The sequence below is a fragment of the Mustelus asterias genome, chromosome 15 (genome assembly GCF_964213995.1).
Source record: "Mustelus asterias chromosome 15, sMusAst1.hap1.1, whole genome shotgun sequence".
In the NCBI taxonomy this organism is placed as follows: Eukaryota; Metazoa; Chordata; class Chondrichthyes; order Carcharhiniformes; family Triakidae; genus Mustelus; species Mustelus asterias.
In genome coordinates, this window is record NC_135815.1 from 31,052,799 (window position 1) to 31,066,675 (window position 13,877).

The following is a 13,877-nucleotide window of genomic DNA, read 5'->3' on the forward strand; positions in this document are numbered from 1 at the left end:
ACAAACTGATTTGATTTGATTTGATTTGATCTGCTCCTCTTTTCCAGTGGTTCCCAAATTGGGATCCATAAAGACTTTCCAGGATGGCCATGAAATAATGTGGAATTGCATACTAAATAGGGTTGGCCTTACAAGTGGATAAGGCGAGTGGCCATGGTACCATGGTCAAGAGTGAGCAAAAAAAAATGTAGACTGAAGGCAGGCTTGGTGCAAGGCAAAAGACAAGGCCCAGTGCAGCTGCCACATGTGCAATGCAGAGTGGGCTGGCTGTCTCCGCAGGGAGCAAGCACTGAGAGCAACACAAGGATCACCAGGTAGACCTGTGTCACCTTGTTCAAGAGAGGAAAGTTTATTTTTAAATATTTGAAGCTTAAGCTTAACTTAAGCTCAAAGCAAATACGCCAAGAAATAAATTTGCCCAGGACACCACCTTTCTCAAGGCCAGACCTGTTAGAGAGTAAAGACTACATCTTGTTTACAGTTCCAGAAGCTTGCTGTTGACTTTTATTTAGAGCAATGATTCCTCTAAATTATGCACTGTGTGCCTATTTTGATGTGTGGTACCTTGAAATGCATAGGGGAAAAATTGAGAGTACCCTGCTCAGCAGCTTCATGTACATAGCTACGAGGCAACACTAATTATGGGCACTATTTGGTGTTATGATTTAGACGGGGGGTCAGTATTTACTAATCCAGTTGCAAAGGGGTCCTTCAAATAAAAATCTACTGCTCCATTCAGCCACATGGCTTTCACATACACATATTCCTGGGATATTTACAATCAAATATTCTTCTAAATTTTCATTTGATAGGTAACTTCCTTTTGGATTACATTTAAACTAAAGCCTTTTTTCCCTCTTAGATGAATGCAAGATGTCTCAAAAATGTTTCTAAGACCTGGTCATAGGATGTTCTCTCAGTATTCCAGTCAACTCGATCCTAATCTTGCCACAGTATTGAAATGGCTTTTTATCAAAGTCACGGATGACGTTCCATGTGACTATGACAAAAAGTAAACTGTCCCTTTTCATCCTCGTCTTGTCTGCAGCCCTTGACACGGTTGATTGCACCAGCTTCCGACAGTACCTCTCCAACATTGTCTAGCTGGTAGGTCTGCATTCACCTGGTTCCAATTTAATTGATCTAATCACAGCCAGAGAATTATCAGCATTGGCTTCTCTTGCCAAAACCAATGCCATCAACTGTTGATGTCCTCCAAGGATCTAACCTTGGGTCCATCCTATTTCTCATCTACACGCTACCTCTTGGCAACATCATTCAAAAACACAATTGCTCCTATACATATGCTGATGACGCCTACCCAGCCCTATCTCTATACCACACTCAACCTGGCCACTGTCTCCAAATTGTCAGGCTACACGTCCACTATCTAGTACTGGAGAAGCAGAACTTTCCCACAATCAAATATTGGGATGCCCAAAGCCATTGCCTTTGCTTCCTAGTCACCGACTCCATCCCTCTCCCTGGTAGCTTCTGAAACTAAGCCAGGCTGCTTACAACGCTGATGTTAGAAACCTGATCCCAAAATCAGCTCCCAAACTATCACTAAAACCATCTATTTCCATCGTCAGAAAATCACCTGACTCCATCCCTGCCTCAGTTTTTTTTTATTCATTCGTGGAACATGGGTGTCGCTGGCTGGCCAGCATTTATTGCCCATCCCTAGTTGCCCTTGAGAAGCTCATGTGCTGCTAAAACTCTCACCCATGGTCTTGTTACCTCGAGGTCTAACCATTCTGACCAACCTCTCACATTCAAAATGTTGCTGCCTGTGTACTAAGTCACAACACACTGGCTCCCAGTTAAATTCTCATCCTTGTTTCCAAATCTCTTCAATGGCCACAACCCTCCCTGTTCCTGTAATCTCCTCCAGCCTCCAATATATCTGTGCTCCTCTAATTCTGGTCTCTTCAGCATCCCCAATTTTAAATTGCTCCATCATTGGCGGTTGTGGCTTCAGCTAAATGGGCCCTAACCTCTAGAATTGCCTTCCTAAACTTCTCTTCCTCGCGAGTTCTCCATCTTTCCTCTTTTAAGAGGCTCCTTAAAACCTAAATGACTTCAGCAAAGCTCTGGGGTCACCAGCCCTAAAGTCTCGTTATGTGGCTTGGTGCCATATTAGGTTTTGTAATGCCCTTCTGAGAAACCTTGGGCATTCTGCAATGAATTAAAGATAGTATGTGACTACAATTTGTTGTAGTATTGCAATTATCAGGTCATTTATGACATTGCTTGATCTAGGATCTTGGGCAGAATTTTCTGATTTTGGTGAAGTGTCAACTCGGGTGGGAAAACAGGGTTTGGCCCACCAGCTACTCTGCTGGCTCTTCACACTATATTCTTTAACACTTACGAGGCGGGTCCGACAACATCATACTGGTGGGGTGGGCTCATTCAGAACCCATCCACCAGCGTGTTAAAAAATTAGAGAAAGCAAGCATCCCATGGAAACAGGACTTAAGCCCTGCAGAACCCTGACCTGCAGATGTGAATGGGCAGTCAAGATGTGAGCGGACAATCAGGTGTAAGCGTCTGATCTACATTGTAAGTTAGATGTAAATAGGGATCACAACTTTTAAAGTTGGGAACCCCATTACACTATTGGCTGGGATGGAGGACAATCGAGCAGAGAAATCTCACCAGTGTAAAAGCTATTTGGGTCTCCCACTCAATTCTCCATCCACCACCGTCCCCCCTGCCCCGCCACCCATCCCCGCCATTCCCATCCACCCCCCAAAATGGGGATAGAAAATCCACCCCTCCCCTTTTGTACAAGGTGGTTGCTCTGTTCCTCCGCGTTACTACAATGACTACACTTCAAAAGTGCACGCAAATATTTATACAGATTTGGAATAAGAATGTAATTACAGAATGCTAAGAATGTGAGACCCTGAATTGATTTGAATCTTTCAAATATTCCAGGTATGGCTTGAATCTTCCAAACAGTGGCAATGATTGTCAGGTTGCAGCTCCTAAACCCTCCCTGCTGGACGCTGCTGTGCATTTCTACCGGGGTCTTCCAAAGCCAGTTTTCACAGAAACATGCAGCGCAGAATCCCTCGGGTGCTCCATCAGAGCAAATTGGGGAAAACAAAACACACACTCCCCCACCCCCCACCAATGTTACAGCACTAGTTGCCATGGGACAAGTTTAAATGTCTAGTTTGGATGTTAGTGAATGAGTGAGAGGGTGAATAGATGGGTTGGCGAAAGAGAATGGGTGACACAGGTAAGCGGGTGGGGGTGAGATGGAGATCAGTGGGTGAGGTGGATAAGTGGGTGAGGTGGATAAGCAGATGATGGGTGAGATGGGTAAGTGAGTAGGTAGGTAGTCGTGTTGGGTCAGTTGTGGAGTTACCCTGGGTTTAGATGAGATTTTAATCAATCTAACATTTCCTGTGTAACTATCTAGACAAATCTCACGGATCTAAGTCAAACTTTGTGACTTCCCTGCAGGGTTCCAGGCAGCATGGGGAATTGCCTATTGGAGATTTAAGTTTCCAGGGCAATTCTCATGTAGATTTGTGCGTTAGGACTTCCACGGGGTCCCAACGCGCATCTTCAGCTGCACATCTGGCCTACAATGGACCTGGAGGCTGGAAGATTTGTACCTGCATAATTGCCTTTAAACTAATTGAAGTACTCTAATATATATTCCAAAATTACTTTTCCAATTAAATATATTTAACATTCAATGTAACAGGAACATGAAATAACAATACTATAAAATTAAAACTTCTTTACATGTATATCCTCTCAAAATTATATATGTTACAACAAGAACTGTACCATATAGCTAAAACATTAATTACCCAGGATAAAACTATAATTGAATTTTAACTATTAATCTTCTACTTTTATCATGTGTAAAAAAACTTATATAAAACTGTATGGCAAATTAATTCAATCTTTGCCTAATTGGTTCAAGACAAGCCAAAATACACAATCTGCACAATCTGTTGAGACTCTATGATCTAGCCAAAGTGTTACAAAATCCTCTTGTAATTCATAAATCTCTGCAGTTACAACAATGGTATTATTTTATACTTTCAAAGTTTATTAGTGTCACAAGTAAGCTTACATTAACATTGCAATGAAGTTACTGTGAAAATCCCCTTGTCACCACACTCCGGCACCTGTTTGGGTACACTGAGAGATTTAGCGTGGCCAGTGCACCTAACCAGCACGTCTTTCAGACTGTGGGAGGAAATCCACACAGACACGGGGAGAATGTGTAGACTCTGCACAGACAGTGACCCAGCCGGGAATCGAACCTGGGTCCCTGGCACTGTGAGGCAGTAGTACTAACCATTGTGCCACCTTGCCGCCCCTTGCGTTCCATTTAAATATTAAACAACTGTATGACCCAGGAACTGCAAAAGCAATCCATTCTTGGAATTGCCATGTTATACCCAAGATACCAGCACCACCTCCCCAAGCCACAGTCAATTCATACAATCCAAGTCAACACTTTATTGACTGCACTTAGGTATTTTTTGCCACTTACTGTAGAACTAGAAAGGGTAAGGGAAGCCCAATATAACTTCTGCCATTAAAAGACCACAAGTGAACAAAATGCGCAGGGGAAAAAAAACAGGATAGTCACGCAAATGAAAGACAGTAGTTCAATTTTGCCTATCCCACCAATGCTTTTCTTAGAACTTTATGAACATAAGAAATAAGTGGAGTTGGCCATTTGGCCCCTTGAGCCTGCTCCACCATTCATAAGGTTGTGGCTGATCTGATTGTAGCCTTAACTCCACTTTTCTGCCTGCCCTGTTACCTTGGACCCCCTTGTCAATCAAAAATTCTGCCCAACTCAGCCTTAAATATATTCCATTACCCAACCTTCACTGCTCTCTGGAGCAGAGAGTTGAAAAGATTAACAACTCTCAGAGAAAGAATTCTTCCTTTCAGTCTGAAAAGGGTTAAAACTGAAATTTCAAGATGTAGTTTTGAAGTTAAACTTGAATTAATTATTATTTTCACTAATTTCTCCCCTCCAATGCAACTTGCTCTAAAACCTCTTTCCTTCAGTGCCACATGCTCTCAGCTGCAATACCATCATAAAATATTAAACATTTCAAATCACATACGGTAGCTATACAGGCTTTGTGGAAAATCAAGAACAATTGTTAAACAGTAAAAACATCACAGTTCTAAACAAAAAGCTTAACAGTTGCGCATAACTTAACACTTAAATTTATACCAAATCAGAGGACTTAACCTGCTAAACAAAAATGCTCCATCTTTATATGAAAACAGTTCATGAATAATTAGCTATTCAATAAATCTTAAGCAATTTAGTACATGACCTTTGCATTATAGGATTTAAAGAAAAACTAATCTTAATTAAGAATAATCCTCAGGTTATACTCCTCACAACACATATACTCTCCTCACATATCCTTACTCACATTCCAAACAAAAAAAAATCTAAGTATTGCTATATTTACTTTCAGGGTATCACTCGTCATCATATTACATATCTGAGAATGTAGTTGGGACATTGCTCACTAAGAAAACAACCCTCGAATTATAGCTGGAAAAAATAGAATTGAAAGAAGTCACTGTTACTGAAAGAACCTTGAATTACTTGGGAATGAGTACTGGAAATATGAGGTCAATGGCCAAGTTAGATTTGAAGATGTCACTGCCACAAGCAGCAAATGTTCAGTAAGATTGTATCTATTTTTATGACTTGGGAACAAAGTTTTTCCTTATGCAACCCACTCTTGGGTTTTATCACTCATCATACCAAGTGTCTTTCAAAGTTGCTATCATGCCTTCTTCAATGTATAATGAATCTTTGAAATTTTACTTATCCTGAAAGTCTTTTTACATTCAAATTTTTTAAAATATAGAAACCCTACAGTGCAGAAGGCCATTTGGCCCTTCGCGTCAGCGCCAACAACAATCCCATCTAGGCCCTACCCCGTAACACCAGCTAATCCCTCCAGCCTACGAATCCCAGGACACTAAGGAGCAATTTAGCATGATCAATGCATTTAACCTGCACATCTTTGGGAGGAAACCGGAGCACCCGGAGGAAACCCACATAGACACGGGGAGAACGTGCAAACTCCACACAGACAGTGACCCAAGCCGGGAATCAAGCCCAGGTCTCTGGAGCTGTGAGGCAGCAGTGTCGCCGTTTTGTTTTATGAAGACCAGAAGTAAAGGAAAAGAAGAGCAGACGCCTGCCCCACTCTAACAATTAAGTGCACTTTTCCATACCAGGTCTTCCAAGGTATGTAGGGAATCACAACAGTCTTGAAAAAATAACAACCAGGTGACAAAATATTCCTCAGCCTTCTTGGGATTTTAGTGTTTCCTGACAGAACATGGTCCATTTTAACACAGAAGCAAAATAATGCAGACTTTGAAAACCTAGAAACAGAAAATGCTGAAACTTTCAGGTCCGGCAGCCTCTGTGGGGAAACAAACCTAATGTCTCAGAACTGAGAAAAGTTAGAAATTTAACAGGTTTTTTGAATGTGAAAGGGAAGGGTGGGGAAAAAAGAACAAAAGATGTGTGTTAGGATGGAGGGCATAGAGACTAAATGAAATGTTTCATTGTATAAAGTCAAGGGAGTGGTAATGGGACAAAAACTAACATATGTATCTAGGGGAGGTGTGAATAGCTCGCTGGGCAGAATCTTGTTGAGGCGTCGGGCGCCTTGCCTGCAAGCTGGAGAGCCAGCGAGAGACCCGCACCACCACTTTTCAGGAAGGTCCATCGACCCACATTCCATTCAAGACCCAGGGGATGTGGTTTTGCCTATCAAGAGTAAATGGGGAGGCCGTGGCTGTTATTGGGAAGACAGCCACCAGAATCCCAGAGTCATGAAATAACCCAGGCCAAGGTAGGTAATGTGGGGAGAAGGGGGTGTTGCTGGAAGAGGGGTACAGGAGGGTCAGCGGCAGGGAACCCCCGCCTCCTCCCAACTCACTTTGATCAGACACTGAGTGCCTTTGGTTGAGGGGCAACCCCCCACCCTCTGACATTGACAAGCTGACCACAGCTTTACCTGTCATTCCCACTGCATGTTGACAGGCTCACCCACTACTGGGTTAATACCTGTGGCAGCAGGACGAGACCCTTACGTGATCATTAATTGTCTTAAGGAACTCAATAGGCAGCGGGGCAACAAGTTGACCATGGGTCTTCCCGCAAAGAATTTAATTCTGGTAGAAGTACAAATGTGACATGGCTCCAACACCATCCCGCCTAATTACATGTCTTTTCCACCTCCAAGGTTGTCACCAGTGACAGCTCAAGATTCTGCCCATTATCTCAAAGTTGTCCAAGTCTCAAGTTTCATTTCATCCTTTGCCTCACCCAAATTTTATCTTCCTTTAAAGCGTGAAGGATCCCAAGTTTCAACAACTCATGGGTACAAACAACTTTTTGGATCTTTTCGCCCTTTACGTGACCCCTCTCCCTTCTTCGAATCTCACCCCTGGATGTGTTCACGATGCATTTCCCTCTCTGACCCTAAATGATCTATCCTTAGCAAAAGGTCTCAACTTCATCCCCTTAGACTCACACCACAATGAATGTCAAGTGAGGCAGAACGCTAAGCTCTTCTTCCATTACCTTCACACCCATTTGTTTGACTAGACTTCCTCCTTGCTCAGCAGACCCTTTTATGAGTCAGCAATATTGCCCTCTGTAATTGGAAACTTCCATCCAGCCTCTGATCCTCTCTCAATCTTTTCATTGAGAACTGCCAACCTGGCATCAGGCTTTTCAATTTTTCTGTTCCCCTCAGACTCTAACCTAACTTCCTTTGAACCTGCAGCAAAGCAATCCATTCTCTTGGGTCCAACCTTAACATCATATTCAAACCTGCTGATAAGCTTTGTTCTTTGGCATACCAACTTTCACCTCACAGAGGTCCAATGTCAACTCTGTTGCTTCCTCTCACCTCACCACGACCCCTCCATCGAACATCAGGCCATTGTTTCCAGAACTGTCACTGATCTAATTTCCTCTGATCTTCTGCAGCAGCCTTAGTCATACAACACAGAAACAGGCCCACCATGTCTATGCTGACCATCAAATACCAATCTATACTAATCCCATTTACCAGCACTTTGGCCATACCCTGCTACGTCTTAGCGATTTAAATGCCTGTTCAGATGCTTCTTAAAAGCGAGGGTTCCTGCCTCCACCACCCTCTCAGGCAGCGCGCTTCATATGTCCCCACCTTCTGGGTGAAAATCTTTTTCCTCAGATTCTCTCTAAACCACTTACTCCTCACCTTAAACTTATGCCCTCTAATCTTGGACATCTCTACCATGAGGAAAAGATTCTTATGATCTCCTTATGTATGCCGTCCATAATTTTGTACACCTCTATCAGATACCCCATCAGCCTCCTCTGCTCCAGGGGAAAGAAGCCCAGCCTATCCAGTCTCTCCTCATAGCTGAAACCTTCCATCCCAGGCAACATCCTGGTGAATCTCCTCTGCACATTTAATCAAGATTTTATAAGGTTGTACCAAGATTTCCCTGCTCCTATATTCTATGCCCCGGCTAAAGAAGACAAGCATTTCCTATGCCTTCTTCACCACCCTATCTACCTCTGCTGCTATCTTCAGGAATCTTTAAACTTTATTTTACTTGATGGAAGGCTCTGGCTCCTGATTGAATAAGTGGAGGAGCGTCATTCGGGAAGACAGCGAACACATTGAGAGACTTTGTCAGGAACTTGCAGAGGCAAAGGAATCTATGGACTTGTACACCAAGGTCCCTTTCCTCAATACTCCCTAGGGACCGTTCATTGTATATATTCTACCCTTATTAGATCTCCCAATATGCATCAGGATTAAATTCCATCTGCCATTGCTCTGCCCAATTTACCAACTGATCAATATCTGATTTGTATCCATGTATAAGAAGCAGGATCATCCCCACGATCCCCGCCTTGCCATCATTCACCTGTGCCTGGGTCTCTCCTTGATCTAAGGCTTGAGGTGGTGTAGTACTAGCATCAGCCACCTGTTGGTGTTGCTGAGTATAGAAGAGCTGCAGGCCTCTAACTGGCCCACAGTTCTCATTGGGCAGGACATCCTTGCTGGGGTCCCTTGATCCCAAAGAAAGCCTTCCACTAACCTCTCAAGTGCCTGAGTGCCACAAGATGCTGCAGGCCTTCTCAAAAATAGAAGCAATATGGGGGTTTTTCCAGTTCTCCAGCTAGCAGGCAGGACCTCCCCATCGCCTCCACAAGAGCCCATCCATCATTTCAACCTGCTCCTGCCCGATTGAATAGTTTTCTTTCCATCTCAACTATATTTTTTCTCCCATCAGCTAGGCTCTTCCCACCTACATCCATGACTCTTCGGTGCCCTTTGTCACTTCCAATAGTTTTATTTACTGGACCTGTCTCCTTTGCACCACAGATGGCCAATCCTTCTCTATGCCTCTCCCACAAGCATAAGTTTGGGAGCAATCCTCTTCCTTGCCCAACCAGTCCCCATCCACCACCACCCAGCTGAATTTGTTCTCACATGAGCATTCTCAAAAATATTTTCCTTCAATTCAACTCACTTCCTCCAAATAAAAGATGTTGCCATGGTTACCGACATGGATCCTGGCTAACACCCACCTTTTGTGATATATAGCCTCACCTCTTTTTCTGGTACATTCATGACTATATTGCTGCCATTTCCTGCTTCCGCCCTGAACTGGAAAATTAAAATCAAATTTGCTTCCTATTTCCACCCTTTTCTCACCTTCAGGATTCATCTCTCTTCCCTTCCTTGTTCTGTCTCCATTTCTGAGGAAGTGGCTATCATTAAATATTCACTACAGGCCCACGGACTACCAAAGCTATCTTAGTGTACATGTCCTCACATTCCACTTCCTGTTGGACATTATTCTATTCTCCCAATTTCTTTATCTCCCTCACATCTGTTCGGATGATGCAACCATCCAAACTAATACTTCTGATACGTATTCCTTTTTCTTCAATCAAGGATGCCCTCCCAGAATGATTGACACGGTCTTCAACTATGCTCTATTCCACGCACTTCTAGTCTCGCCCCTTCCCCTCCATCGCAGAAACATGACAGGATTCCCCTCGTCCTCACCTTAGCCTTCATATTTAGCCGATCATCCTCTGCCATTTCCATCAACTTCAGAATGATGCCACCACCAAACAAATCTTTCTCTTCCCTCCCCTTTCACCAGGCCAAAGTGACTATTCCATCCTCAGTAATCCCCAACATCCCTCCCTTTTCAATGGCACATCTCCATGCATGTGCAGGAGATAAAAGACCTGTCCCTTTAATTCCTCCCTTCTCATTGTCCAAGGTCCAAAACACTTCTTCCAAGTGAGAAAGCAATCTAATTGGTCATATGGACTTGAAACATTAACTGTGTTTCTCTCTCCACGGATGCTGCCAGACATACTGAATTTATCCAGCATTTTCTGTTTTAATAAGCAATTCAATTATATTTATTTCAATTTAGTATTCTGTACTCACTGCTCACTATGTCATCTCCTCTGCACAGGGGAGACCAAACATAGAGTCGGTGAGTGCTATGCAGAATGCCTCTGTTCAGTCCGCAAGTATGACCCTGAGCTTCCAGTTGCCTGTCAGTTTAATTCACTACCTTGTTCCTATTTTGAACTTTCTGCCTTTGGCTCGTTGAGGTGTTCAAGGAATAGCACCTCATCTTTCGTCTGGGCACTTTACAGCCTTCTGATCTCAACATTAAATTCCACAATTTTAGATTATAACCTCAACCCCCATTTTGTTTCTTTTTTGCCAGTCATTTTTCCTGTTACTGTCATTCAACTGGCAGGTATCCTGTCATTCACACCTCCTCTAGACACATCTTGTCTCTTTACTCACCCTATTACCACTCCCTTTGTACTATGACATCTTTTGACATTTAATCTCTCCTGCCTTCCACCCTATCTCAGGTCTTTCTCTTAGTTCCTCATCCCACCCTTCCCTTTTCCAAAGTTTACTCAAAGTCTAACACATTTCTAACTCTTCTCAATTCTGGTGACACACTGAAACATTAACTCTATTTCTCTCTTCACAAATGATGCCAGACCTGCTGAGCGTTTCCAGCATTTTATGTTTTGCTGGGCAATTTTAACTCTTAGGGGGAAACCGGTAAATGCAGATAGCAATCCTGCTCAGGAGACTTCAATGGAGGACCGGTAGATTTTAAGCAGAATGCGGTAGCTGCCTTATTCACTTCCAAAACTAGCACTATTAAAATAGGGAATCAGCAGGAATGGAGTGAGAAATGGCACCACTCCATTTTACCTGCTCTCCCTATAATGGGATATTAAAATACTCTCTAACATATCTGACAAAAAGGTCTGATCATAATAGATTTTGCTAAAAGTCAGTGGTTTTCATGTAACATCTTTACTCATCTAATTAAATTGAAAACGTAACATGCTGACAAGTCACACCATTATTACCTTTATATAAAAAAACACCGGGGAAACTGCTGACATTTTGTACTTTCAAAGCTTAATTAAGCCATTCATTTACTCACATTAGCACAACATTTTCAGTGAAGCTTAAGAGTTCCTCTACAGTTCAACAAATTCAGGAAATTTATGTTGAGCTTTCCCACAATATGAAAAGCATCCCACAGACATCTATGTATTATTGAATTAATTGGCATTCAGTTGTGATATTACAAAATGTCAGCGTGTTCAAAATAATTACTTGCAAGTCTCACTCCCGGTCCTTTCCACATTTGATAAATTGCTAATCAAGCAATCTCTGCATTGCAAGAGCAGAATACTGTCAATCAGAGGCTGTTACAGAATATGGAACACTTATGAAGATGGCTTGTGATTATGTAAAATTAGAAGCTGCATGCACCATTTTAAAGGAATCACATGATTTACAACAGGCACAAATGATGAGAAATCAAACAAAGTGCAGCTGCAAAAGGTGCTAATCATTTTCTACGAAAAGAAGTCATCACATTTATCATCTGTATATGCCTTGCAACATTACAGCTATTCAGCTTAACGCAGAAGTTGGAAATATTTTTTAGAAAACTGTTGTGGTGGATTCTTGTATTTAAAGCTTTCATAATAATTTTCATCTGGAAAGGTAAACTGAATATTAATTGTACAATATTCAGAATCATCAAATCATATTTGTGGGAAAGACAATCCAAGAGCAGTGTTACTATTGTCGTGTTTGTAAATTTATTTTTTCTGCTTATAACTGGATAAGTGCCAGTCTTTTATTTCATCTCATTCCTTTGATAGTTATCTCAGTCTTTAGTTTTGTGAAGTCAAATTGCATCCAGAATGGCTTGATTGCAGCTAAAGCAGCAGATGTGAAGCACAATATAAATCAACCTAAAGAAAGAAGGTCTGCAAAAATATCCATTTTGCAGCCCATTCAGTTGATTAATGCATCTTGTTCTTAATTCAAAGTTGCTCTCATCAATCAATTCTTTTAAGAAAATGATGCTGCAATGGAAAAATCTAGATTTTTGCAGATCAGTATGATTTAACAAATTTATATTTTTCTTGTAAACATATGGCTACTGGAATGTTACCAGCATTACTGATAAGGTATGATTGTGTGCATTAGATCAGATTTTGACAATTTATTATGGCCCTTAAACTATTACTACATAATCAAAAAAATTAGGGACACGTAAACAGATTCCTTTACGTTGCATTAAAACTAAACCATTTCTCAGTGATACAGATTGTGTTTAGCATGAGGCAACTTTTTTGAATGTTAAAAATGAATTCCATTATTAATCCAAATCCTTTTAGTTATTTAAAAACAGGATTTTTGAGACATTACTCTTAATTTTTTCAAGCAGACAGTCTTCCTTGAAGTTGTTCACAGAATAACACATACAACAACAGAAGACTTTTGAGCAAATTCAAAAAAAAATCCACACAAATAAATAATGTAGTAAGTCATAAGTATCATTTATTGCAAACAATAGGACAGGGAATGGTTGAAAGCATGAAAGTCAAAGCTAGGAATTTAAAAAGTTCTTACATTCTGCCTTAATGGCAGCACAGTTAATTGGAACAAATGGCCTCCTTGCTGCTTGTTTCAGCCGCAGAATATCTCTGCAGACATGCCTGGCAAGTTTTGTAAGATGTGTTGTCTGCAAGAAGAAAGACTGGCGGGTCTTCAAAGTAGACTTCGGACTATCGATGTGTATTGGCACACCAGGCTGGCCATGACGGAAGGCACCTCTTATGTGCGGCTCCTTTTTAAAATATGGAGAAAAAGAGAATCTAGTTAGTCAGTAAATGCATTGCAAAACAAAAAGCACTACCACAAACAGCATTTGGAAGTCAAATTTGTAAAGCCACATTCCTTAGCCTCTGAATACACCCTAGGGGGAAAGAAAGATAAGCCAAACAAACACCATTTGGGAGGTGACAGAGACATTGAACATCAATTCCTCCATTACCAACACACTCAAAACTTTTTTTTATTATTGTGTTCGATTTTAATTTATTCTAGATTCAAGACTGATTAACCTGACTAGTTTGTACCATGGGATAAACCTGAGACAATCCTACATTGTACACATGCAAATTAACGTTAAGGGCATTTTAGGAGAAGTATAAACTTGATCGTGCCATCTGTAACATTCCCATCTATCTGAAATGTTTACAACCATCTGAGTAAGCACTACATCTTGAAGCTTGATGTTAACTTTACTCTGTCATATATTGTGGGGGCTTTGCAGTCATATTTTAAAATGCAAGATGACAAGATTATGCTGTAATGGGTTCTCGCACCATCGTGATAGAAAGGTACAGTATCCTTTCTCTATTAAGGAGGAAAAGATGAGAAAGAATATCGATCAAAATGCTAAAA

The 13,877-nt window shown here is 41.5% G+C and overlaps 1 protein-coding gene across 3 annotated transcripts in view; it reads right to left on the reverse strand.

Moving 5' to 3' along the window:
- The window catches only part of mta3 (metastasis associated 1 family, member 3), a 233,063-nt gene that overhangs the window by 56,102 nt on the left and 163,084 nt on the right, over window positions 1-13,877 (reverse strand). For 2 of the 3 annotated variants that reach the window (XM_078229698.1, XM_078229697.1), the window contains exon 14: window positions 13,041-13,257. In XM_078229698.1, the coding sequence (XP_078085824.1) occupies window positions 13,041-13,257 (217 nt within the window). Of the gene's footprint in view, window positions 1-12,951; window positions 13,258-13,877 lie in introns of those variants that run through there. The other variant, XM_078229699.1, reaches the window with a different exon arrangement.